The sequence below is a fragment of the Heloderma suspectum genome, chromosome 3 (genome assembly GCF_057233095.1).
Source record: "Heloderma suspectum isolate Gila_16-S chromosome 3, 16-S_ref, whole genome shotgun sequence".
Lineage (NCBI taxonomy): Eukaryota > Metazoa > Chordata > Lepidosauria > Squamata > Helodermatidae > Heloderma > Heloderma suspectum.
In genome coordinates this window covers 194,945,421-194,973,414 of record NC_139460.1, presented here as the reverse complement: position 1 = coordinate 194,973,414, position 27,994 = coordinate 194,945,421, and the positions used below count along the sequence as shown (strand labels likewise).

The 27,994-nt window shown below is 45.1% G+C and overlaps 2 protein-coding genes across 5 annotated transcripts in view; one reads left to right on the top strand and one right to left on the bottom strand.

Annotated features, from left to right (window-relative positions):
* The window catches only part of PLAC9 (placenta associated 9), a 94,735-nt gene extending 78,618 nt beyond the window's left edge, over positions 1 to 16,117 (top strand). For 3 of the 4 annotated variants that reach the window (XM_084845244.1, XM_084845243.1, XM_084845242.1), the window contains exons 3-5: positions 6,690 to 6,790; positions 11,853 to 11,973; positions 12,933 to 16,117. In XM_084845244.1, the coding sequence (XP_084701370.1) occupies positions 6,690 to 6,790; positions 11,853 to 11,973; positions 12,933 to 12,943 (233 nt within the window). In that variant the 3' untranslated portion in view covers positions 12,944 to 16,117. The remainder of the gene's footprint in view (positions 1 to 6,689; positions 6,791 to 11,852; positions 11,974 to 12,932) is intronic. The other variant, XM_084845245.1, reaches the window with a different exon arrangement.
* The window catches only part of ANXA11 (annexin A11), a 44,229-nt gene continuing 31,992 nt past the window's right edge, over positions 15,758 to 27,994 (bottom strand). Inside the window, exons 9-15 of the mRNA XM_084845241.1 lie at positions 27,428 to 27,507; positions 24,862 to 24,918; positions 23,768 to 23,861; positions 21,732 to 21,827; positions 18,878 to 18,936; positions 18,082 to 18,204; positions 15,758 to 17,162 (exon numbers count right to left, since the gene is read on the bottom strand). Of these exons, the coding sequence (XP_084701367.1) occupies positions 17,103 to 17,162; positions 18,082 to 18,204; positions 18,878 to 18,936; positions 21,732 to 21,827; positions 23,768 to 23,861; positions 24,862 to 24,918; positions 27,428 to 27,507 (569 nt within the window). The 3' untranslated portion in view covers positions 15,758 to 17,102. The remainder of the gene's footprint in view (positions 17,163 to 18,081; positions 18,205 to 18,877; positions 18,937 to 21,731; positions 21,828 to 23,767; positions 23,862 to 24,861; positions 24,919 to 27,427; positions 27,508 to 27,994) is intronic.

Sequence of the window (27,994 nt, the reverse complement as noted above, 5' to 3'; positions counted from 1 at the left end):
TAATGGTTGCAAAGCACGGGAGAGGCCCTGGAGGATAACGTTGTGTAAAGGACCCTCAAACTACCATGAGTGAGCAATCATGAGCAGACAATAAAAGCCTCGTCTACAAAGGCTCATAGTGTAGTTTTCACTTTGAAAAGGAAAGGCTTTCAGGAGTTAACTGGTTGTGTTCATGTGATTGCTCCATTGCACATCCAAAGTCTGCTTTTTCTGTACAGGCTGATGATCTTATGGGATGATGCTTCCCTTATCTCTCTTACATTATGGATGAGAAAACAGGATTTTGAATTCACTGATGTTTTACCAACATAAATGAGAACAGAAATGTTTTCATCAAGGATAGTCACAATGAGGCCAGGAGAGCATCCCACATACTGCGAGAACTGAAATTGCCTCACTTCGTACTCAGTGGCCCAAGAAGTTCCAAGCAGATATTGGTATCACATGTGGAAACAGTTTATGTGGTTGCACAGTGCTGTATGTGCTCTTTATTCTTAAGTCTATGGACCTGGTTTTTCTATGATTTTAAGTCTATGTACCTCAACTTGCCGTTTTGACATGCCCCCTTGCTCTCTGATTGGCCAGAGTAATAGGTTACACATTGGTGTCCTTACTCCTATTCTTTGCCTTCTAGGGGTGGGCATGAGTAGTGGGTGGCTGTGTCGGAAGGGAAAGGTAAATGTTCCCCTTGAACTCAAACTGGCAGTACGGGGATGGGACTGAGTGGGCTGGGGTCTCTTCCATCTGAGAGGGGAGCACACGCCAATTTCCTGCCTGCTTACTCACCCTCTCACTTGCATTTTTGGGGGTGAGGGGGACGGTGCTTGTTCTCCAACACTTTATTTTTGTTTGTTGGGAGATGCAGTGCTTGTCCTCTATGCCCTTCTGTTTGTTTGTCGGAATTTCCAACCTGTTCACTCACCTGCCCATGTTGCTTTACCTCCAGGTTTTTGTTTTTGGGGTGGTGGTGATGTGGGGGACATTTCCCATTCTCCCCCATGGCCACCTGCCTTGTGTTTGCTGTGCATTCTCGATGTTGTTTGGTGCATGTGGGTAGCATTTGCAAAGTTAAGGATTTTGCTGCATGCTCCCTCACATGCCTGTGCTGCTTTTGTTCATTATGCATGCTAGATTTCCGGGCTCACTGGCTGCTCAACCCAGCCCAGTTCATTTGCTTTTTGTGGTACGCAGTTGTCACTGGTGCCCATGGCACTTTGTCAGGATTCCAAATGCGTCCTCGGGGCAAAAAAGCCTGGGCAGCCCCTGGTATAGGGATTAGATCAGCCTGTGCCCTCCAGATGTTTTGGATGTCAATTCCCAGCATTCCTGACCACTGGCCATTATGGCTGAGAGTTAGAGTCCAAAACATCTGAAGGGGACCACACTGGGAAGGCTGGATTAGAGTGTTGGACTAAAATTTGGAAGATCAGGGTTCAAATCCCACCTGAGTTCACTGGGAGTCCTTGGGCCAGTCACTCAGCCTACCTCAGAGGGTTGTTGTGAGGATGAAATGAACAAGGGGAAGAACTATGTACACTGCCTTGAGCTCCTTGGAGGAAGGGTGGGCTATAAATGTGTGTGTGTGTGTGTGTGAGAGAGAGAGAGAGAAGGAAAGAAAGAAAGAACGAACGAACGAACAAGGGTAGCCTTGAAAAGGAAGAGTGCCATCCTACACAGGTTGCTTTTGCTCAACAGAAAGACTGACTGAAGATTTGTGCATTTATACCCACTCTTGTCCTCAGTCTAGCTCAGTCTTCCCCAACCTGGTGCCCTCCAGATCTATTGGACTATAACACATGTATTTCAGTCCAACACATCTGGAGGACATCAGGTTGGGGAAGACTGGTCTAGCTGATTAAGATTGCTCCATGTTGCTCAAGAACTTGTATGTTTCCTAGAACAAAACACTCCCCCCGCCGAAGGTGGGACTCTGGCCAGACCAACGTTAAGGCCATAAACCATTTTAACACTGCAGTCTGTGATCATTCCTCCTTTGCAAGGAACCCTTCTCATGCCCCCAGTGTATATGGCAACATAAAAAACAAAAAGTCAGGTCCCTGTCCTGAGGGATTTACAGTCCAGATTCCAGCCGTGTGGAGACACAAAGGCAGGGGGCGAAGAAGGCAGGCAAAAGTAACATGAATGTGAGTCTGGTTGCACTTAGTGTACTGAGGCGCTTTGAACTGGTGATGAACTCTAAGGGCTAAAGCCATTAGCAGATTAGCTTCGTAGGAAAGGTAAGTTTTTCCCGGGAGATCTAGGAGATGAGAGAGGTGACACCACGCAGTTCCAGCCAAAGCAAGTAGAAAAATGGAATCGGAGTTATTTGAGAGAGAGGGCTGAAGGCAGGCGGATCAAAGGTCACAGGCAAGGAGACAACCTGATAGGAGGGCAAAGAGATTGTGGGGGCGAGTGTTGGACTACAACTCCCATTGTTGGACTAAAACTCCCCATTTGGTTGGGGGATTATGGAAGTTGAAGTCCAACACATTTGGAGGGCCCCAGGTTAGGTGAAGCTGTTGTAGAGAGAAAGAGGGAAAGGAACTGCACTGAATGGGGGAAACCAGGGTAGGATATGAGGAGGGGTGTCATATGGAGTGAATAATGGGAGAAGTAAATTAAATTGGCAGAAGAGGACTGGATAGAGGTGAGAGAGGACTAATTTGCAACAAGGGAAGGCCACGGAGAAGAAGGTTGCAACAGCGTGAATCAGAGCTTTAGACAAGAGTCAGAGACAATCGGGCCAGTTTTCACCATGTTGTGTAGGAAGAAACTATACAATGCACAGGCAGGGCTTACATGTTCCCCCCTTTAAGTAAATTCTTGATGGGAGACATCCATTTCATTATTTCACACTGAGGCTGTTTATGCTTTCAGGCCACAGGGGTGGATATAAGAACTGTCATTCCAAGTTATAAACCTGTTAATAAGCTGACAGTCTACATGTTCTTGAACTAGCAGCATTAGTATTTATTTTATAGTAACGTCTTGAATGTATCTTGTGTAAAGTGGTCCCTTTCATATTCAGTCAGGCAAGACATGATTGAAATTTGCTCTCTTTTCCCCTCCCCCCTCCAAGCTGTGAAATCTTTCCCCAAGCCCAGTGGTGGTTCAGCTTTGCACCCACTAGTTTCAACCAAATTCCCTGACTTTGAGACAAGCAAGTCCCACATAGTTTTGGTTTGCACTCATTATCCTGAAGTGGGTGGGGGCTCCACTACAAACCTTTTAGGGTTTGATGGTTAGCCAGACTTTGGAGGAGGAGGGCCTTTTTCCTGCTCTTTAATCACATCTTGTTTTTCATCCCGGAAAGGCTTTAAAGGAGACCTTGTTTTGCTTTTATGGGGAGACATAAATTTCCCTCAGAGAAAAACAATGCTGAAGATAAAATAAAGGAACCAATGTAAACAAATTGTACTAAAGCTATTTTATTTAGGAGTAAGCCCTGTTGAACTCAGTGGGCCAGCCCTGAGTAAACATACTCAGGCGGTATGTAAACTAATCCATCTCTCAGCCCTCCAGTTTCTGTTGTTGTATTTTTAAATGGGTTTAGTTCCACTGACAGCAACACGAGAGAACTAAAGTTGCTAACTTTTCAACCGGTCACTGTTGTTGTGACTTTTACAGCAGTTTGATGCGCAGACATAATAACGATTATCTCGTTCCTTATTTCCATACATCAAGTTGCTGGTAAAGCCATGAGGCAGATTTTTTTCTGGTCAGTTGGCAACCCTGGTCTGAACTAGGCCCAATCTACTCAGTTGATTTAGCGTGGAGCGACAAGACATCAGGGTTGCTCATCTGCAGCTTCCCTCTGGAAAAGGTGCATTTCGGAAAGTCCTATTAGTGCATCTTTCTTCCTTAAACATGCCTCCTGCACAGTTCTGCTGCAGTTTTGCCCCATCCCCCTGCATTAAATCCTGGGCAGGCCCATCTGTGGCCTGGCTGTGACCTAGCAGTGAGCTGGTCAAGGGGTGGGGCTGCCCCCTGCCCCCCTCCCCTCTTTTTCCCCATTCACAGTAGGGCTGTTTTCTCATTCACAATATCTGGCCTCTTTTTCCGGTTCACAGTATCAAAGTATTGAAACAGTATTGTTTCAGGCATTCGCAATAACACAGTAACTGATTTCCCCCTTCCCTGTATGTAGCCTGTTTTTCCCATTCAGAGTAGTGCAGTAGCGCTGTTTCAAGCATTCACAATATCCCAATGGTCGATGAGAGGGGAGAGGTGTGCATGGAGCACTTTTTATCAGCTTAGGCTGGTATACCAACTACACCCTTATCTGGACAGAGATAGCCTAGCTGCAGTTATCCATGCTCTGATAACTTCTTGTCTGGATTACTGCAGTGCATTATATGTGGGGCTGCCTTTGAAAACGGTCCGGAAACTTCAGCTGGTCCAAAATAGGGCAGCAAGTTTGTTAACAGGGACTGGCCTGCGAGTCATATTACGCCAGTACTTTTTCAGCTGCACTGGCTGCCAGTCCATTTCCGGGCCCGATTCGATGTGCTGGTGTTAACATTCAAAGCCCTTAACGGCTTGGGGCCAAGTTATCTGAAGGATCGCCTCCCCCCATATGTGCCTGCCCGGACCTTAAGATCATCCTCAGCGGCCCTTCTCCGTGAGCCCCTGCCAAAGGAAGTGAGGCGGGTGGCTACTAGGAGGAGGGCTTTTTCTGCTGTGGCACCCCGGCTCTGGAATGAGCTCCCTAGTGAGGTTCGCCTGGCCACCTACATTGTATTCCTTTCGGCGCCAGGTGAAGACCTTTTTATTTTCCCAGGCATTTTAGCATTTTAGCTTTCTAGACTTTTCGCTTTGCTGTTTTAAATCTGTATTTTAAATTCCTGCACTGCTGCTAGGTTTTATTGTGGTCGTATTGTTATATTGTGGTTTTAATGTTCTATATATTTTAAATTGTTTTATTGTGCGCCATTTGGTTTTAATTCTGTGAACCGCCCAGACAGCTTCGGCTATTGGGCAGTATAGAAATGAAATAAATAAATATAAATAGGTGTGGGGTAAACTACAGGGGTTTAATTCAGTGCTTCCATTAAACTTCCCTGAGCAGGGGAGCATGGAGAGGGGTGGGGAACAAGCCTCTCTTATTCACTGAGCAGCACCTATGGGATTGATGACATTCAGTACTACTCCCTGGATTCCACCCACCCAACCCCAAAGTTTCAACTGCTGTGTGACCAGTGAAAGTGGGTTTTTAGGTAGTGTATACTGTGCTTTTCTTGCTTCCTGTGCCCCTGACAGACCAAAGCGATTTCATGAAGATCCGGATATAACCAGAAAGTGCTTCTCATTCCATTTCCATGTAGATTGGGCCCTACTGTAAGTCCAAGTACTCCGGTTTGAAAAGGTTTAGGGCCATCCCTATTATTCAGCAGGGAGAGGCAACCAGCCACCAGGGGCAATAAATTGTCAGTTACATAGTTGATTCTTACATTTTTTACTACTGCAGGGGGTGGGATCTAGATTTTCTAAGTACCACAGTGTTATATGCCATCTCTAACTGGACTGTGGATCAGGCTGCTTATTTCTTAAGAAACGTAAATATGTGATAAATTAAATGCTTACTACTTATCTGCTATGCATAGGGTTTTAAGCAATGTGATGACAATGTAATGACTGCACTTACTTGTTTCTTAATACAGCCTTGAGACAACAGTATTTTTTTCACGTTATGTAAAACATGTATTTCTATAAACCAAAAGAACAGTTATTTGATTGCCTAGAGAGAGGCAAATCCCAGCACAAGTGCTAGAGACATGGGGAAGGGTTCATGGCCTTTTCTGTGGGGTTATCATTTATAAGGAAAGCAGGTTTGCAAGGAGATCGTTGATCTTTTCTCTCTGCATTATAATTCTATTCAACTGCATGTTCTGTTTACTACACTGACATACCACGCAGTTGTGATCTGTTGCAGTTTCCTTTACCCATTAGTTAACTCTAGAAAGCACAAGAGATCAAACTGTGATGGGATTATTTAATAATGATGCCTCATGTTAGAAAGGCAATTAGCAGAGAAAATAAAAAAGGCGAAACAGAATGAGCATTTACCAGTCCCACATGCACACAGGCTATCTTAGAACAATAAAAGAGACCTCACTCTTCTTCAGTGAAGGAAAGAAAAACAGTTTACTCACAATATTCTTGCATATACAATGCAGGTACAGCATAGAGTTCCAAAAAGAGTTTGTTCAGTCCATTTTGTGTTCCATTACACCGGCAGGAGTGAGAGAGCAAACACGTGCACTCCCAGCAATGGTGCAAGTCAGAGACAGAGAGGAAGGGGAAGAAGGGGAGCAGCAAAAGGAAGAAATTACAGGAAACCACATTGTAGGCTGTAGAGATCATAAGGCTAGCTATGGTCAAAATTCCCATGAATTAACTAACTGCAACACCATCCCCTTCCAGGAATTTGAAGATGAGGTTGCAATATTCCCATCAAACTGCTGCCATCCGTGGTGCATCACCCCTGATGAGCATCCATGATTTATACATAAGTAGATTAAAGAGGTCGAGGTTCTGCCAAATTATAGGATCCTTAAGAGTTCAACTCTCAGTGTGTATTTCCAAACACCAGGAATTCTAGGAATTCTTGCAGAACCGAACTAGTATTATCAAAACAACAACACCAGATCCTTTGCAAAGCATTAATATTGTTGTTTTTACCCCTGCAGTTGCTGCTGATCCTGTCATTGTGCCCCAAGGCAGCTCAGAGCTAAATGAATGGTGTGATGATCACAATACAATTCATAGGCGCTTAGATGCCATCGAGGAGGTAAGAGGATCCAGCAAAACAACATAGGGCCACAATTACTCTTGCAGACACTTGGTCTTTCTTGTGACCTCCCCCAAAATGGCTCCACTAACTACCATATATTTGTTTGTTTGTCTGTCTGTTTGTTTGTTTGTTTCATTATTCCTGAGTCACCTTTTGGCTCAGAAAGGGCCCCAAGGCAACTCACAATTTAAAACTTTAGGACAATTTAAACCCTTTAAACATAGTAACACAGCAAAATTAAGAACAGGGGAAAAATGATCTTTTAAAAACAGAGAGCAGAGTTAATACATTTAAATTAACTCAAAAGCCATGCAAAATAAAAGTGCTTCAATGGCCCACCTGAAACTAAACAAAGAAGGGGCCAGTCTAACCTTCTTAAGGAGTTTCACAGTTGTAGTGCCACCACAAAGAAAGCCCTGCCTTGTGATCCCACCAACTTAGCCTCTCTTGCTGGCGAGGCACACAAGGGCTTCTGAAGCAGATTTTAAACTGTGGACAGATTCATATGGGAGGAGATAGTATTTCAGGTATCCTGGCCCCAAACAGTTCAGGGATTTATAGATAAGAACCAGCACCTTGAATTGAGCCTGGAAACACATTGGCAGCCAGTGCAGTTTATGCAAGATCAACTGTAACAAAGTGCACAGCAGAAAGCAATCTGGCCACCACATTTTGCTCTATCTGCAGTTTTCAAACATCATCCAGTGTAGTCCAATGCAGAGTACATTCCAGTAGTCTAATAGGAAGTGATTAAGGCATGGATCACTGTCTGCCTTGTCCAGGAAGGGGCACAACTGGCACACCAGTTCGAGCCAAGCAAAGGGCCTCCTGGCCAGAGTAGCCATCTACCGCTCCAGGACCAATGCCAGGCCCAGAAGCACCCCCAAGCTGAGAACCTGATTCTTTAGAGGAAGTGCAGCCCCATCCAGAACAGGCTGTACCCCCAACCCCAAATTAGTTTGTCTGCTGGCCAACAGGACCTCCATCTTGTCTGGACTGAGCTTCAACTTGTTAACCTACATCCAATCCATCACTGTGATCAGACAATGGTTCAGGACGTCCACAGCTTCCTTGTCACCAGTTGACAAAGAGAGATAGAGCTGGGTATCATCAGCATAGTGATGAGACCCAACTGCAAAACACTGGATGACCTCTCCCAGCAGCTGCATGTAGATGTTGAAAAGCATAGGGGACAAGATAGAGCCCCGAGAAACCCCATAGGCCAGTGGCCATGGGGCCAAGCAATAGTCCCCCAGCCCCACCTTCTGCAAGTGCTCAGCCAGATAAGGTGGAACCACTGTAACACAATGTCCTCAAGTCCTGTATTGGTCAAACACCCCAGAAAGATACCATGATTGATGGTATCAATTGTTGCTGAGAGGTCCAAGAGAGACACACTCCCCCTGTCTAGTTCCCAGAATAGGTCATCCACCAAAGCTGTTTCTTTGTTCAGACAGGCCTGAACCTGGATTAGAAAGGAACCAAATAATCAGTTTCATCCCGCAAACCCTCGGACTGCATCCAATGGTGTCATTCCACAAACTCAAATAGTGCTAGTGGAGCTCCACCAAATCTTCCATTTCGCAAGTCATAGAAGTCATAGAATCATAGGGCTGGAAGGGGCCTACAAGACCACTGAGTCCAACCCCCTGCTCAGTGCAGGAAGCCTGATTCCCAGGCAGTCTCCCATCCAAGTACTAACCAGGGCTAACCCTGCTTAGCTTCCAAGATCAGATGAGATAAGGCACACCCAGCCCTTTGTGTGATTGTGCAAGTGTGATGTGCAACCAGTTGTGTAAGTGTAATGCCCAATTGCTTGTGCATCCATTCTTTCTCAACTGTGCTTGCGCAACCAAGCAATGTCTGATCTACTTGGCTGGGAAGGTCCAAAGTTCCAACGCAAATAGATGCGATGGCAAATGTGGCCAGCAGTAGCATTGCCACAAGCTGAGTAGTAGAGCACCTGTATAGTGGGCAGAGGCATCAAGCCTCCATCCTCGGTATCCCCCATTTCATAAAAAGGCACTTGAGTTGCAAGGCTGGAAGTGGACTCCTCTGCCTTAGATCCCAGAGAGCTGCTTCCTGTTGAAGTAGACTGGGCTATAGGATTAATGGTCTAATGTAACAGAAGGCAGCTGCATAGGTGAATGCTAGTGTGATGGAGTGGCTGGTGCACCAGGCCTTTGATTAAATGCCTGCTTAACCAGCGTTCTCAATGGTCGATTCAGGGTTAGTCATGAACACCCAGGAAGCTGACTTATACTGAGTCTGACCCTTGTTCTGTCAGACCCTTGCTCCATCTAGCCCAGTATTGCCCACGCTGACTGGCAGCAGCGGCTCTCCAGAGTTTCAGGCAGGATTCTTTCCTAGCCCTACTGGGAGATGCCGGGGATTGAACCTGGGACCTTCTGCATGCCAAGCAGCTGCTCTGCCACTGAGCTATGGCCCCTCCCATCCCTGAGCTTAACCTACATCACAGGGTTGTTGTATGAGGATCCAGTGTTGTTCTGGGCTCCTTGGAGGAAGGGCAGGACAAACACAAATCAGTTCTGCTCGTTCCATTGAGCTTTTGCGGCTATAGGTATGTCACTTGCTAGGGTGAGCTATTTTGGGTGGCATCCCCATGATGACAGTAACATGTGTTTTTGCTTTGATTCTACATCCACCCGTTTTTACACAATGGTAAATGCTTGTTTTTTACTTGGGTGTGTGTCTTTGCAGAAAAGAAGATGAGCGCCAGCCTGTGGTTGCATTCATATGCAACAGCAAATCATGGTTTAACGTTACAAGACTGAGCATGTGCAGCCTTGGGCTCGTGTGCCTCTCTTGGCCAAGGCAGGGGAGGAGCTGGGGGTGAGGGAGCCCAAGTCTTGCACAGAGTTGTTCCATGTCACTAAACCAGGGGTGGGCAGCTTTGGTGGGTCCAGGGGCAATTCCCCTCTGCTACATAACCACTGCTGAAATTGCTACCACGCCGCCAAATTGCTGCTGAATTTTGGTAGTGCAGCAGTGACAAAAAGCCATTTTTCTCCTTTAACATAAGGCGCACAATGAGCCTTGTTTCAAAGGCAATTCGCACTCCCAGAAGACCCAGAAGAGTGTGGTCTGTCCTTAAAACAAGGTGCAACTCCCCATGCATCTTTCTTTTGGGGAGATGTATCTTTGGGGTACATTTTCAGGGTGGGGGAGGGTGCAAAACAGGCCGGGGGGCGGGGGGAGACATTCTGTCCGCAGGACAAATGCAGCCACCCTGTTCCCAGTCATGTCCATCACTGGTAAAAGTTTTATATTCTTGTTCAGCAGAGGGCAGCACAAGACCAGAAATCTCAACTCTATTCTATACTGGTGTGATTTTATTTCCATTTATAAGCAAAGGCCTTCCAGCAAGCTAAGCTTTGATTAGCCTTTGTGTAGGCCTGGTTTAAAGTAGAAGGAATTTGCTAAGAGCAGATGGCCACCTGCTTTTGCATACGCCATGGGAGTAATGAATCAGGAAGAGAGGGCACACACAACAAGAATAGTGTAATTACACTTGCTTCTGATAACCATCAAGGCAGAACGTGTCCCAAACATTGAGAAATGGCCAGAAATGCCCCTCTTCAATCCAAGACCAACTTAAATCAGGGGTGGGAGACCATAGGGTTGGGTGGCCAAACTGAACCTCCCAGAACTCTCTGGGGTGCCACAACCAGAAGTGGCTACACATCCCCTCATGTATCCTGTTTATCTGCACAACCAGCATTTCTGCTGGGAAACAGGACATGTGGGGAGCAGGGGACCCAGTGGGGGTTGCAAAACTCCCCCAGCGGGGCTGCACGCATTTGGTGGACTGTGTGTTGCCCACCCCTGGTTTAAAGTAATGCAGGACTGGAGGGAACCAGGTAGGCAACCTGGTGTCCTCCAGTTGTTTTGGACTTTGTCGTTTATTTGTTCAGTCGCTTCTGACTTTTCGTGACTTCATGGACCAGCCCACGCCAGAGCTTCCTGTCAGCTGTCACCACCCCCAGCTCCCCCAAGGTCGATCCCGTCACCTCCAGAATATCATCCATCCCTCTTGCCCTTGGTCGGCCCCTCTTCCTTTTGCCTTCCACTTTCTCTAGCATCAGCATCTTCTCCAGGGTATCCTGTCTTCTCATGATGTGGCCAAAGTACTTCAGTTTTGCCTTTAATATAGGGGTGTACAAAACCCCACTTACCTGGCTCCGCTGGGGTCCACAGGTGGGTGGAGGCGATCCGTTCCTTCCCCCCGGAATCCTGCCTGGCCAGCTCTGCTCTACGGCCAGTCCGCGGAGCCGCTGGCTGGGCCAATCCACAGCGGGGCCTCCACCCGCTGCCGGGCTGCTGCAGACGCAAATGGTGTCCTGCGTAGGGGACGCCATTTGCGTCGCTACGCTAGCCCGTGATAGGCTACGTAAATATTTACGTAGCCTATCACGGCTAAAGCGGGGACGCAAATGGCGTAGGGGACCGGAGCCACCGCCACCGCTTCATCCACTGCCGGAGCCGCCGCCGCATCCACCACCAGGTAGGTCTGTCCCGGGGGGATTCTGCGGGGTGGTGGTGGGGGGAGGCCGTTCCGCCATGGACTCTGGGGGGCCGCATTCTAAAGAATCCGGCCCCGCTGGAGTCCGTGGTGGAATTCTCTGACATCCCTACTTTAATATTCCCTCAAGTGAGCAGTCTGGCTTTATTTCCTGGAGTATGGACTGGTTTGATCTTTTTGCAGTCCAAGGCACTCTGTTCCCCATAATCCCTGACCATTGGCTGTGCTGGCTGGGGCTTGTGGGAGTTGTAGTCCAAAGCATCTGGACAGCCTCAGGTTGCCAACCCCTTGTACTAAGCTAACCTGTACTAAGCTAACCTAAGCCGTTCAAATGATAGGTGGATCCTGTTAATGGTGTGAAGCTGTTTGTTTTGATGTAGATCCCTGGATCTTCAGTAGCACTGTTATGGCTTTATGTCTCTGTGTTTTTTTACTCTGTTTGCTATGATTCAAGAGACACATGCCCGGATGTGGATTATCATGACCTTACCCCAAATGTCTCTCTCCCTCCATTAGCAGATGGAAAAAACTGTTGATCATCTGGAATCTGAAGTCGAGTCATTACTCAGTGCCGTAAGTGAAACAGCCTGGAGTGTTCCACTTCCTCCTGGGACTCCCCTGATGGATCTCTTTGGAGGTATGAGGCACACAGGGATAGCACACCTCTTGTTTAAGTCAGCCGTCATGTATGTTGGACCTCAACTCCCATCATTCCCAGCAAATGGCCATGCTGGGTGGGGAATTGCAGTCCAGTACTTCTGAAGGGCACCAGGCTGGGGAAGGCTGGCCTAAATCTACAATCATAGATCACTGATCATAGTTTAGCATTCATTCCTTCAAATCTGAATGCTCCTTAAACATTGCCTTAGAATCCCATCTTTCTTCCTGTAGTCTCTGTACAGTCCCACATATGGGTTCTGCATCTGCACAGAACCACTGTAGTGTTCTATACAAAATGCATAGTATAAATGTCCTGAACACACCAGAAAAAATTCACTGGAAAAACAAACATGGCTGTTGTTGTATCCTTAAACTTCAAGGCATCTCCCCGCCCCCACCCCCGCTATGCAACAATACTGATCTAACTATTGCATATGCATTGACTGCCATCCAACATGCCCCTTTTGCAAATGAAAGGAGTCCTTCTGTTCATAGAAGGGCTTTTGATCTAGCAGAGGAATGGGAAGGAGGGTATGTGTGCAATTTTCACAGATCTTTTCACTCCCCTCCTGCAGTCCCCTGAAAATTTGCTTTGGAGGATAGATAGATCCTCTAAAATAGCCCGAGAGGAAGTACAGGGCAGTGGATGGTTGCAGGGAGAAGCCACACTGGTGAATATCCCCTTCCCTTTCTTCCGTTAATGCCGGGGTGGGCAACTTGTGGCCCCCCAGAGGTTGTTGGATTGCAACTCCCATCATCCCGCCACATTGGCCATACAGGCTAGGGCTGGTGGGAGTTGTAGCCCAATGTTACATGTTGCCCACTCTTGTGTTGATGGAAGGGCAGTGTTGGATGCAACCCAGTATCCACTTTGTCGGTGCTCAATACTGCCCCCCCAGGACCACCACAATCTCCCACTCTCTTGTCTTTCTCTAGATACCAGCTGAGCTTCAAGACGATGGATAAAAGCATGGACTGTAAGCACACTTACAACCCACCTGAGTTGCACTTCATAAGCTTGTTTCATAAGCTTTTAAACCAAGCTGGTATAGTTGACTTGGGATGGACAATGTTTTGCAATAAGTTCTTCTGTGTTGTTGAGTAAAATTCAATACAAAGTCAAAAGATAAAATTAACTCTGGAGGTTGCTCATTCTCTCGAATAGGTGGCTGTCCTGAAGATCTAATGACACCTGTGTTGATTAAAAAGGTTTAAATGGAATCTCACCATAAAGCTGAAGCAACTTCCCCAGAACCCCCAACAGCCTTTGAATAAGGCAGTAGAAAAGGAAAAGAAGTTCCAGGGATTGCTATATGAAGCCTTCCTTCACAGGGCACTTGCTGCAGCTGGAACAGGTACTCCTGGTACAGGCAATCTCAGTGGACTGGTATTTGAGATGTCAAACACTCCATTAACTGTCTGGCTAAATATTGATACCATAATAGTTACCTATTTATTCAGACTGTTTTTGGATTGCCCCTCCATGGGTGTTCGAGGCGATGTACAATAGAAAGCATTTGAACAGGGGAAAAAAGGACAGAAGTAATTACGCTAGTTAAAAAAAAAAGCAAAGCAACCCCCACCCCCACCCCGCCGGCATCTTCCTAGCAGCTCTACACAGCACCAGTCCTGATCATGCGGCCCCTGCTGCTCCTCCACACAGCCAGTGGTGGGAGTCTTGACCACTGGGCCAACGTGAGCATCGCTCGTGTGTGTATTCCATCTTCAGGCTTCCCTCTGAATCCTGCCCAAGAAGTGAGTTCAGCCTTACCCAACCTTGCGCTCTCCAGATGGTTTGGACTACAACTCCCAGCATTCCTGACCCTTGGCTATGCTGGCTGGGGCTGATGGGAGCTGAAATCCAAAACATCTGGATGCCACCAGGTTGGGCAAGGCTGTGCTGTGCATTCACTGGAAAGGGGGCAGAAATTTTCTGGAGTCGCCAGTCAAGTGTTACCTGCTCCTAAATGAGGTATATGTACATCTGTGTGACCCTGATTGCTGCAAGGCTGGGAAGCAAGGGAGGGGGTTTGCTCCTGACCGTGCTCATCCATGCTGCAATAAAGGGAGGCTGCCACTTATCCAAGAGCATTCTTGACTTGGGGAATACATAGCAATGTTTGCCAAGGTCCAGTAGCCAGCTTTCTCCAGTCTGGTAGAAGTAGACCTCCCTTCCCAACTGGGTGCCTCCAACTGTGTTGGATTGCAACCCCCATCACTCCCAGCCAGCATGGCCTTTGGATGAGGATGACAGAAGTTGCAGGCAAACACATCTGGAGGGCACAAGGTTGGGGAAGGCTGCAATACATGTTTGGCCAGTCAACGGCATCAACCCTAGTCAGAAGAGCAGTTCAGAAGGAAGCATATGGAAGTAGGAAGTCAACTAGCGTAAGTTAACAGAGGCGTGCTGCTCATTATACATCATGAAAAGAGCTGGATTCTTGAGTGCTCTTCCTTTTCTCTACCACTTCACATATATATTTTTGGGAGGAGCTTCTCACTTTGTTCCCTTTACAGGGTGCTGAAAATGGATTATGCATTTATTTTCAACTGTATTGCAAAACCAGGACCCTTGAGCCAACTAGACAATCCTGGGAGAAACATACACCAAAAGCTATTGGAGAGAACTCCAAGGGCATGAGCCTGAGGCTGATTTTTGGTCCCTTAATCATGGCGGCTCTTATTCCAGGTAGAGCTTTATGCAGCAGTGTAAATGACGCCCACAACAGTAGCTGGGAGGCACATTCCCCTTCCACTTAGCAGTGGGGATGGAAATGTCCGACCCTGTCCACACTGAATGCACGTTGCAACGTGGATCCATTCTGCACACCTTGCTCTGGACCAGCAAGGGAAGCTGTATGCAGACATGCGCTTTCTGTTCTTATTTACCTTGCTGGATTGAGCCAGGCTAGAAATTAGGTACAGAATATTGTATTAGCAGCCTGGCTTGCTTTAAAACCATGAATAGCTTACCCGACAGCACTGGTGCCACAAGGGGCATGAGCAACATATGCTTGTGGTGCTCCTTGAGAGTAGGTACAGGAGGGCCAGTGGGCCTAGCATCAAGTCAGACCTACACACTTTCTTGCCTGTTGCCTTCATGCCCCGCTTTGAGCTTCCCAGAGGCATCGGGCTGGCCACTGTTAGAAGGCTGGACTAGAGGGAAATGCTCGCACAGGGCTCCTCTTGGGTGTCAGTTTTCCCCCCTCAAGCTCAAAGCCATGGCAGGGAAACATGTGCTGTAGTGCGCACTAAAGGGGCAGTTTCTCAGGCTCTGGCTTGTCCTTGTGGCACGCTTGCCAAAAAAGGTTGCAAAACAGCAGTGTCTGGCCACCACTGGAAATAGGGCGGGGTGCGCCGGGTGATGGCTGTTTCTTAATGCTTTGTCCTTACATAACTTGCACTTTGGCTTTCTGCTGAAGTAGCCCAGGGAGAAAGCACTGAGAACCTTAACCCAGGCGCAGGGGAATGATTCACATATGTGTTCATGCACTTATTATTCCCACTGTGCAAGCTAGAATCCCGCTACAACATTTGTTCAGGACACTGCCGAAGCCAAACACCCTGTCTACAAGCAGTGATTTGCTCACCAGTCTGAGACAAGGCCCGTTCCCTTGTCTCAAACTGAATATCTGGAAGGCAGCCGGTCAATAAAATTGTTTAAATGGTGCTATCAGGAGAGAACCTACATCAAAATAAATGAATGAATGAATGAATGAATGAATGAATGGCACAAATATAAGAAAGCTGCTCTAAGAGGCTTAGGAGATAGATTGCTTTATTTGTACAATCTTATTTGTTTAAAAATTGCATTTTATTGGTTTAAAAATTACATGTTTTGGATTTCAAAGGCACAATTCTAAAACCACAGAGAGAAAGCTGTGGCATGCACTTGTGTGGAAGGCATTCTGAGTCTCTCAAAGACTTCTGGCACTATCTAGTCAAAGCTGGGCCCATTTAAGAAGCAGAGATTTGAATGGGGAAGTCAAGCATGGCTGAACATTAAAATCAACGGGGACCTTGGTGCATATTTCTGAAAAGGAGGAGCATAATCCAGCCAATTGTAAATGTGGAATCTCCAGTCACTTCTGTGCATGGCTCAATTAAGTGAATGAATCTTGTACAGCAGCGGGGTCTTGGTGCCTTGTTTTGTATCCTAACAATGCAAACTGACCCTTCTTCACGCTAAAAGAATCAACCTCCCTCCACCAAGAAAGGAATGATATTTGATTGCGGGTTTTCCCTGACAGCCTAATTAGATGTAATGCTAAAGGAAGCCAGTCAGGTTAAAATAAATATATATTTTATATATATATTAGCAGGCGGAGCAGGGGATTTTCACCGAGCTTGCAGGGAGGGGAGGTTTAACCCCTTCTTCCCCTGCCACAGTCTCAGTGAAAATCACCCTTCCCATGCTGCTATTAGCCCCAGAAGCTCCTGTTGGCGAAAAAAAGCAATAGGCTCCCTAGTGACACATTTAGCATCACATCTAGTTTTTCCCTGACTCTGCAATTATCCACATCCACTCTCCTTTCAATGTAGGAATGGATCACAAGGTCAGCAAGATCCCACATTCAAACAAACATGGTACACGTTATTCACTTGTTATTCTCCCTTTGACATAATGGAGTGCAAGAGCCAGATTTAAGGTTCTCCTTGGACAGTAATGAATGAACAGGGTCCGAGAAGCCACCCAAGCACTTTTCAGAGCAGGCACTTTTGATTCAGACTACAAGAAACATGTAGATAGAAAGCCTACCATCCATCACACAAACACAAATGTTTTATAGTTTTAAAAAACAAAGCTACATAGAATAATTTTGCACAGAAAAGAGGGTGTTTCTCCCCCAAAAGAAAGATTATTCATACAACATACATCTTTCAGACAGAGGAATAAGGAAGCAAAAACCTATTTCTGAACTACAACAATCCTCTATTATAGCAGAATTTATTTCTGTATTTATTATACAGTGTTAATGAATGGAATATATTGAGAACTGTTTACCAAACATGGCACTGCAGAGGAAGAGATTTGACAGCAATGTAAAATGATAAGGTAATGTTAGCTGATTTTTTTAAACAAACAAAAATCCAAACAAGTTCCACTTAGTCATTTCCACCACAAAGTTTGAGCAGGATTTTCCGGTAGTCCCCTGAAGTGTCACCCTGGCAACAGAAAAACAAAACCCAAAGCATGAGGGAAAAAAGAGGAAATGTGAAGTTGTCCCATAGGTGAAGAAAATAACGCCCCCAATTTCCTTCTTTGACTGAGGCCAGCAAATGAATTTCTGTTAAGTGCACAGTAGGTAGCAGCAACCAAAGATTTCTAAGAGCAGATCTATTTGGATAGTAGGGTTAGGACAACTGTTCCCAAATGCCCCAGATAGCATAGCCAATGGCTAGGTATGATGGGAACTGGAGCCAAAAAACACCTGGAGGGCACCCAGTTGCTTGCCCCTGTGACTGGATGCCCTGGGCTGCCCTAGCTATAACAGCAGACTTCTGCAGGCAGATTTGCATACATGCAAATCCATCCATCCTATCAGGACTATAGATGAATGATTTCAATATTGTTTTTAAACAGCAAAACCAAGGCTTCTCAGGAATCCAAATACATGTTTTTATGCAGAATTGCTTGACTGGGAGTATCATTCTGAGGAGGAGGATTGGATGGCAGTGGTATGCCTCTCCCCAAGCTCACAGCTATCACACCCTGCCTGCTGGCGTAAGTCCTGCCTTTTGACTGGCAATGGGTGGGGGCTGAAGGATCCATCGCCTCCAGCGGACTGGGCCTAGGGGCTGCCAGTCGCTGATCTCTAATGTGCACGGTTAGACAAGGTAAACAGCCCCGCCCACCTCAACCTACGACAGCAACATAAACAAGAACCCCACAGAATGGGAGAGGCAGCAGCTGCTAGATCTGATCTTCATTTTCTTGCCATCCCAACGGCAGATTGTCTAGAGTAGTTGGGTTTTTGTTCACAGCTATCGCAGGCCACATTTCTAGTAAACTGGCTCAAAGGCTGGCATTTGAAGTTGGAACCCAATGACCAGGTGGGGGGAAATAGGCCCCACGCAGCCTTACCGTGATGTCTGTGTACAGAGATTTGCCATACATCCGCTTGTACTCCTGCCGTATATCCAGCAGGTCAACCTCACTGCGCGAAACCATGATGCGAATGAGAGTCCTGTCTTTGGTCCCAGCGCCCTGTGAAGCACACACACACAGGGCCAGAATGTGAATCGTTATCAGACTGTAAACCTCACCCTAAATATGTAGCATTCGTTATTATTCCTAATGCCAGCCCAAGGCTTTATGCTAACAAACCAAAGCCCCAAAATATTAACATGCGATGTAGCTATAGCTGAGCCTTCCAAAACTGGGTGCCCTCCAGATGTGTTGGACTATAGCTCATCACCCCCAAGGCTATGAAGGCTGGGAATGATGGGGGTTGTAGTCCAACACAACTAGCAGGCACCAGGTAATGGAAGGGTGCTTATAGCCTGACATACCTTGTTTAGCTTGAAAGCTACTGGGGCTCGTGGTGTACAATTCCACCAAGCACTACCATCTCATGGCATTTAAAATGAAAACATGCTTCTGGAACCCTTGGGGTGCAAGTTGTATTGAGAACTAACTATCCAAATGATGCCCACCCCCGCCACTTCTCTGCATTCGAACACAATCCCCAGAAGTGGCTTTTTCAAGCTAAAAAAAAGGTTTGTATGTGACATGCAGCTTGGCCCTAAACCTCCAATCCTGGCTCAGAACAACATCCCCAGAGAACTAGTAAGCTAACAGCTTTTTTAAAAAAGGGCAATCCACTTGAGTATCTCAGCACATTATTGTGCAGAATCCCATGTGATTTCAAATTACGTACCTTCATGGCCTTGTGCAGCCTCTCCGCAAAGAAAGCCGGAGTGTTTTTCATACACTTAACTGCAAAAGAAGTTGAGATGACAGGTTATTGGCAGAGGAATACCCTTGTTCTAGGAGAGTGTAGCAGCTTCAGAAAAAAGGCCACACTTGATAATACTCCCCATTTATATACCACTTTTTAATGTTCAAAGTACTTCATATACATCGCATTGTTGCAACCCGTACGAACAATCAAGTTACATCTTGGATGAAAACCTTGGAGCTGAGTTACACTGCTGAGCAAAACTAAGAGACTGGCTCAAACTTTGATCGTCTGGCCTTTAAAGTGACGGGAGTAGAGGGTTGTTTTTTTACTTTCTACTTTGTCAATGAATCAGTCCTGCAATCGCACCAGTTGAAAACCCCATCCTAAAACTGTACAAAACATCCTAAAACTGTACAATTGCATACTATGTCGATCTACTCAATGTGGCTTCATTTGCATAATTTATTCTAAGGGAAGAATGGGGGTTGTGTAAAAGTGTAAAGATTTTAATGTAAAAGTTAGTGTAAAAGTGTAAAAAAGCTCTTCATCGTATCCTGTGCAGCAAAGATGATGAGGCTACAGACCAACACCTGTTTTTTTTAGAGCATTGATGTTGATGTGATGGTTCTATCATATGTTCATACTCATAGTTTCAGTTCCTATATCTTCTCCAGTAAAAGAGGATTTGAAAAATGTTTAGAGAACTTCAGAAGCCTGCAAAACCTGTCTGAGCAGCCTTCTCCAACCAAGCCCTCTCCAGATGTGTTGGACTATAACTCCCATCATCTCCAGCTAGCACGGCCAGTGGCTAGCACATCTGAAAGGCACCAGGTTGGGGAAGGCTGAGGGACTGAACGCATGACCATAGGAACTTCAACTCTTGTCAACCGCTAGTCTCCAGACTAAATCAAATGGAAAAACACACACACAGTTTTTCAAACCATTTGCCAACTACAAAAAAAAAAATCAAAACATCAAACCCATTTTACCATTTGTCTATATCTGCTTTTCTTCAACTTACCTAGGAGTTGAGATGAATCAATAAATGAAACTGAGAACACACACACCGTATTCCAAAATAAAAACAACAAAGACACCTATCTTACGGATGGTAAGCACACAGTCATGCAATCCAACTAGGTCATTTTGCTTGGGCATTTCATGGGGGTGGAAAGAACCAATGCAGATGTTCATTGTAGATGAACAAGGCACACATTTAACTTCAAGGCCAGATAATGCACGGCAATGAATTCAGCCACTCACACCACAAAAATAGCACGTAAAGTTACCATACATACAATCCCGAAAGCTTTAACGAAGCCAAAAAGAAGCACATACTTTGAGTTAGTCTTGGCAAGCAAGGTGCAAAAGGGTATAAGACACATTTTATAGGACAAACACACACTGAACATTTATATAGCACACTTCAAATGTTCAAAAGCGCTTCACGTATATTAATTTCATCTATCATTACAACGATCTCCTAAGGTAGGTCAGTATTATTAACCCTATATTGCAGATGAGAGGCGGAGGTGGAGAGACAGTAGCTTGCCTAAGGCCACCCGGTTATTTCATGGCAAATAGGCGATTTGAACCGGCACTTCCTGACTGGCACCTCAGGCTCTTGCCCACAACAATATAGGGTGAATAAACTACAAATCTGCAATTGGGTAATACCTTTATTAGGACCAACCAAAATGTTACAAAATAGTGGTGGGTCCTAACAAAGGTATTGCCCAGCTGTGGATTCTGTAGTTTTTTTCTTGCTGATCAAGACGGCTGCCTTTGCTTTTTATGTACATTGGGTGACATGGTTAACGAATAGTAGAATGGGGGAATGTGGCCCACCAATACAACTTCTAGAACCAAAGACCTGCCTATCCTGTAATACTCAAACATCACGCTACAAATCAAAATATGTAATGACATGAAAATCCCAATATGCACGAGTATCTACAAAGTCAGTCTTCTGGTTTTCTTTTTAATATTACAATCAAATGAAGAGTCATTTGCAGATGCTCACGTGTATACAGTGCACTTGAGGATTCTGGGATTCACAATTTGATCATTGAGCACTTATCACGGGACAGGCAGAACCTTGATCCTGGAAGTTATTTAATATTTTTGGGAAGGGACGTTTGGGAAGGGAAGCTAAGGTTTCCTTCCCAATACTCCCCCCTTTTTAAGAAACACACCTCAAACACAAAAACAGTGGTTAGTGGACATTTCTGTCTACAAAAGGGTAGGGCTGAAAAGTAGGGGATACAGCCAAGAGCTGCTGGGCCTAGTATTAATTTTCCCTGCAAGCACATTCACTGCATTGTTTCGTTCAGTTTACAACCAGGTTTATCAAGAAAAACTAAAGGAACAGTAGTTATAGGTTGAGTCAACTCTGGGGAAACCCTAGTTTGAACTCAGCTTTGCGACTTGCTTTACACACACATATGAACTCAAACACCATATCAGGTTTCTCCTTGTGTTTCAGGCATGCAGATTAGCTTAAAATATAGTTAAAGTGGCATATATGCTTTTATAGCCATCTTTGCTCATCTTTTACTTTGCAAAAAAAATATTAAGTATTTCAAAACTGCTCTGGGGGTTTGTGGGGGTGGCGGAGAAGAGGATGTTGGTGATGTTACCAGTACTAGCCAATAAGTGCCTGATAGCCAGCTTTTCCCTGACACACTGGTAGATTCCAGAGCTGTTCTTTCTTTTTAAAAGAGTACACGCCAGGACAGAAACATATATGTGTGTTTTAGGGCAGCAAAGGTATATTCAACCCACAATAAAAAATGTTGCATCTGTCTTCACCCTTAAGAGATCCACCCACCTACAGCCAGCATCCCGGATTCGAGGTCTCCAGACATCTCTCTACATATGCTCTTCTCAATGTCACGGTTACACATTCGTTGGTATTCATTGAAAACTGTAGAGAGAAAAATAATCAGTAATTACTCTTCAGTTAAGACACTTAGGCTGCAATCCTATACATCGTTTCCTGGGAGTAAGTCCCATTGAACTCAAGGGGACTTACTTCTAAGTAGATACACATAGGATTGCACTGTAATTTGAATTTAAAGGTTGGCGACCACTCTCCTTGGAGAATGCTGGTAAGTCTTAATCAGTTGCACAGAAACATCTGCATTAGGCAAGTGCAGCTTTCCCTGCCCCTTCCTTCCATGACATGAGAAGCTGAACCTTCCAAAGTTCTCTCAATGGAGCTCTTGATGTAGGGATCATCAATTGATGGTCTCTCAGCTATAGCCTGCCTCATGAAGGGAATGCTGTCACTTTTATTATTGTACTCTGCTTTTATTTTTCAAATGAAAAAAGCAGTGCCTACATTTAAAAAATAATAAGTAGTGTGCATCTTGGCCTCCAGGCTGCTAATCAGATAGTAAGAAACAGGCGTAGAGGGAACCAGCAGCTATGACAACAAGACTTGATAGCAGGCTGCTTTGGGCAGTGGTAACATGGTCCCACCATCATTCCCACTCTTTTCTCAAAGTGGGCTTCTGACAAAATTAGTTATTAACTGGGATCTTAAAGGAACAGAAATCCTTTTCAAGCCAGCAACTGTGAAGCCCAGTTGATCAGGTAATCCACAGGGCAATCAACTCCTTTATGATGCAATCCTATGCATGTTTAGACAGAAATAAGTCCTTCAACTCCCAGCATCCCCCACCCAGCATGGTTGGCTGCGGAATGCTGGGAGTTGTAGGACCTCTGTCTAAACATGCACAAGACTGTGCCCTTAAGGAGCTTCAGAGGAAAATAAAGCATCACCTTAAGTAAACACCTGTTTTAAAAGCTTCTCCTTGATTTAAAATTTGCATGAATTCTAAAAACCCAACCAAAGGCCAAGAGACCAGAACAGACCATTCCGCAGTTTCTGGAATGTGATCATTTCATGGATAGTCATGAGGTATGCACAGGTATACTTTAAAACAGTGCCTTCCTTCAAGTCTCACCACTGTAATTCTATTTCTTTCTTGAAATTTTTTCTAATTTAAGCAGCTTTGCTGATAGCAAATCTTGGAAATAATTTAGATTGGGAAAATGCCATGGGGGTGGGATGAAGGGAAAAGAGCAACATTTTCATTCTCCAGCGCAGCAACCTTGACCCAATTCAGCGTGTGCACACGCGCACACACAGGTAAAGCTTAAACAGCACCACCACCACACATGGGTGGATCCAATCACAGGCCTTCAGCTGACACGTCTACTTGGAACTCTTTGAGTGATCAACACCCTGAATTGGCATTTGGTGGCTTACATGCCCTATAACAGCGGTGGTCAAAAGTTAGATCTCCAGATGTTTGGGACTTCAACTTCCAGAAGCCAATGGTCAGGAATGCTGGCAGCTGAATCCAAAACATCTGGAGATCTACTTTCTGCCCACCCCTGCCCTTGTAGAACAATGAGAACTGCGAAAACACATGCCCAATTATAACTGAGGACACAAGGAGCAGGGAAAGGCCCCAACAGGGTGACAAGGTGTAACGGAGAACAGGGGCCCCTTGCACATTTAGTAGTTGTGTAAAAGAAGGAATGTCAGCTGGTACAGCACATCTTATCTCGCTTCTTCTACATGACTATCAAAATGGGTAAAGGTACCCAGCCCTTCTTCACATCTGATCAGAATTTCCATTAGGATGCAACAAAAATACAAAATATTGTCACCTGTCAAGAAAAGAAATGTCATCTGAAAAGAAAAACAATGCATATTTAAGATGATGTACAAGACAGTATGTGACGCCTCCTTCACATTTTACAGCCTAATTTTACAATCGCCAACCAGCCTCTGGGTTGGTTACAAAATAATGTATTGCTTGCTGCAATATATATAATTATAGACAAAGTTACCTGCGCTTAGGTGAGCTCTACTTCTGGTACAGAGAATTGCGTTGAACTTGGATTCATCAGTCCCAAGTCGATTCTCTCCTGCTGCGTACAGGGCCTAAAAAGTCACAGGCGCTCATTATCCAATTACTCTAGCCTAGCTGCTTGAAGAATTACCCCCCGACCCACTTTCCAGACAATCTCCCTCTTAATGGCTCATTCTTCAGTGGCCCTGATATTTTTGGACTATGATCCCTTAGTTGATCTGGACAGTCTCGCCCTCATTGTCCATCAAGACTGAACTCTGTTCTAAGAAATCTGGGGCTGCTACCAAAAAAACAATAGTCCTGTGTCATGTGCCCCCTAATCCCTCCATATCATGTAGTAGAACTTCACCTTGTGTCTTTACGTTATTAAGTGGTATGTTTCTCTATCCACTGGCTGGTGGTGGTGAGAAAATGCTCAGCATAAAAACATCATGCATAACATGATGCAAATGTAGTTTGTTTCATACTTTATACAGATAAAACCATTGAAAAAAAAATTCCTTTTATAAATATTTTCTTGAGGATACACCTTGCTCTGTTAGTATTCTAGTAGAGAACCAAGGCCCTTTTTGAAAGCTTCAGAGTTGCAAAAACACTTAAAAAAAAACCAAACAGCACAAACAATAGTATTTTTAAGGCCCCCAAATATATACAAAAAGGTTACTGCAAAGAGTTTCCAGATAACAGTTCAGTATTACAAAGAAATATTTGTAACCATTCAAAAATTTTAAACACCTAAAAAGATTTTCCGAAATACACACACAGTATTTAAAAAAAAAAATGGAAAGGAGCTCTATGTCAAGAATAACTCAAGATAAATACACATCTGCAAGGAAAACCATAAAAGATCTCAGCTCTGAAAATTAGGCTAAACTGGAGTATGTGTGAGGAGTACACACTCCCCAAATTAATCCAAGTTTCATATTTCCTTAAAGGAGGAGCTTTTTAAATAGGAAATTGGTGTTGTTTTTAAACTGAAGATTCAGCTTAATGGAGCATCAGCAATTTGGCTGTGCAAAGCTTTTTAAAACTGGTCAGAAAGGTATGTCAGCCAGGGCTTCCTCTACTAACCTGAGCATCAGCTTGGACAACTGACATGTTCACGTTGGTACTTTCATCTCTGTTTCCCTGAAAGAATTACAAAAGTGACAAGAATTAAAGCAACACACATAACACAGCTTCAGGAACAACACAGCAAAAGCACTGCCAGAAACAACTAAAGATGAGAGATTACCGAGGTGGTTGCTGAAGCAAAAGAAGGACAAAGAGTTTAAGGTGCCCATGTGCCATCCTGTTTGGCTGTTTTGTATATAAGTTTGTTTGATGACACCACCACTGAACACTGAGTTACTGGAATGCATTTTTGTATGCACATTCAACACATCATTCTTCTTTTCAGTTCTGAACAGCACTTTAATCTCCATACCCATTTTAAAAAGTGGGGAGGAAAGTGCAAAGTATGAAGTAATGAGGTATCTCCCTTGAAAACGGCAATGTCAGAATCAAGCCCAGGTGGGGTGTAACACTACGTTAAGCATTATGGGAACAAAGCTACTTGAGCCTCACGCATAGGAACATGGGAAGCTGCCTTATGCCGAGTCAGGCCGTTGGTCCATCCAGCCCAGTATTGTCAAACTGACTGGCAGCGGCTCTCCAGGGTTTCAGGCAGGAATATTTCCAGCCCTGACTGGAGAGGCTGAGGATCGAACCTGGGACCTTGTGCATGCAAAGCTGCTGCTCTCCCACTGAGCTATGGCCCGTGTCCTCTCTCCTTGTTTTCCACCATGGCCACAAGGAGGGGGATGGAAGCATACACCTCCCGGTTTAAACCATTTCTCATGACATCTAAGCCAGGAACTGCAGTAACTTTCAATTGCAGCTTATTGAAACAAGCAAGTATCACAAACCACAGCTTATTTCAATAAACCATAATTTAGTTTAAACTAGCTGCAGTTTGGCTTCGTTCACTGGCTGAAAACAAATTATGATACCATTAAACCAGGAAGGGGGTGCAGGAGGGGAGGATTGCTTGCTCTTGAACAGGCTTGTTCCCATAACACTAAACTGTGGTTTAGCAGAGCTTTATAAATAAGACCACAAATGTTACTATCCTGCAACATACTCTTTTTAACTAATCTACTAAGAGACAAGTAGTGTGTGTTTCCATACTGGCCACAGAGAAAGAGAAGATAGTTTTTAAAAGCCTTCCACCAAGCGGACTGGTAGAGGAGGCATGGAGGGGTCCATCCCCCCTTTGCCAGCCTGCTGCATTTCTATGCTGGTTATAGAAAGGAAGAGATTTTACTTCCCCTACAACAGGGTCTGCATAGGCCTCCAATGCTCCTCGCCGCCGCCTCCTGCCTCCCCCCAATTTCTCTGAATTTTAATATAAGAAAAAGAAGAAGAATGGTGCCCTTACTGGCTACGGGGTGCCCAAAAGATCAAAATTACCTTATTTGCAAACTAGTAATGCCTTTTGGCAGTCCACAGCTGCTACAGACACCAATTCTTTATTTTGTTTTAAAATCGGCACCTGCAGGGGTGGAGTGTAGCCCACAGAGGGGGCAAAATGGCCCCGAGACCTGCTGAAGTTGCCCACCCCTGCTCTGTAACTACCACAAAAACTGTGGGCTGGCGGAAGAAGGATGGAGCAATTCCACTGCAAAGAATTCCATGCACTCGCCTGCTGGAATTCCTGGTCAAAGATAACTATAGCTACCAGATGAATTGTTAACTACAAGGCTGGTTTGGTATTACGTCCCAGCTGGGTCTCAGGGTGCTCCCAGACCAGGCTTCTCATTTGCAATCGCCCTGCCTCATTCACAGAATTTTACAGGGGGTCCAGACAATGTGACCTTCCATTTGTAACCCTCCCACGTTTCCCCACCACGTCTTCTGTCTCTTGTCTTTCCACAAAAAATCCATCAAGGAGGGAAAGAGAGAATCACTGCACAGAGTCTTTCCACTTGTCTGGAAGCGCCCTCAGTGTCGGCAATCCATGAAATTTGGACTCTACCCTGACCCCACATAAAACAGATTGCAATGTGATACCTGAACAGAGGATTCTCAAACATTGTGCTTTCCTAGATAAACTAAATAGCTATAAATGTTAGCACAGGAAAGAGAGAGGAAGTAACCTCCAAAGAAATAGGGAGCGGAAACAGGCGAGTATGCAGGCTACAAACAATGGCTGAAAACAGGCAAGAAAGATGCCGTTTGTGTTTGAAAAAAATCCTCTTGTCAATTCCACCTCACTTGAACAAAAGCCTAAGAAGTAGCGTTGATAGTCAAAACCGAAGTCCTGCTTTGCTGGTCAAGCCTAAGGTCCCTATGCATGTTTAGACAGAGCATTCCCCAGCCAGCAAGGCTAGCTGTGGGATGCTGAGGGTTGTCGAATTTATTTCTGGCTGGGGGCCCAAGCTTTTGTGGGCCAGATGGGAAACCTCTGCGGGGCTGGATTAGGCCCATGGGCGAAGGTTCCCCATCCCTGTTCCAGCTGTTACAAATGTAAAATTCTGTGAACAGTATATTTTTTGTTTCAATGAGATCATCTTTGATTACGTACAATAAAATCTGTACATGCTAATAATAAAAATAAAAACAGGATAATAACTGAGTTCCACAATCCTGCACATACCTGAGCAAGTGAGATTAAAAGCCTCTGGAAGTGTCCCGATGTGTCACTTCTGATGGCTTCCTCCAGAGTTCTCTTAAATTCTGCAGAAGACACACAGAGGAGACTCATTTTCTAAATGGTCATGTTTCTTGCTTTATTTCAGAGTGCACAAGTTGTTTTTCAAATCAGAGGCCACACTGGATGTTGGGAAACCTATCAGGGGCTGCATGAGAAAAAGGGGCATACCCAGAGCCAAAAGTGGGCATATCCAATGCTCGATCGTTAAGAACAACATTCCATACTACACTTCATGGTGATGCTTTGTTCAAATGTACAGATTTTCCCATTTAACTGACTTCATTAATTACTCATGTCATGTACTGATATTTAAAACCCACACCATCTTCAGATTTTTAAACCCCCGCCAGAGTGGTGCTTTGATCAACTGGGTTCTTTTCTGTTCCCATTTAATTCTCTCTGTTGATTTTTCCCTCCACCCCCACCTGATGCTTTGCACTTAGCTTCTCCACTTAGTTTGGAAAAGTGCGCTCCAACAGAACCACCCTAACTGCAGCAGCGGTGGCTGAC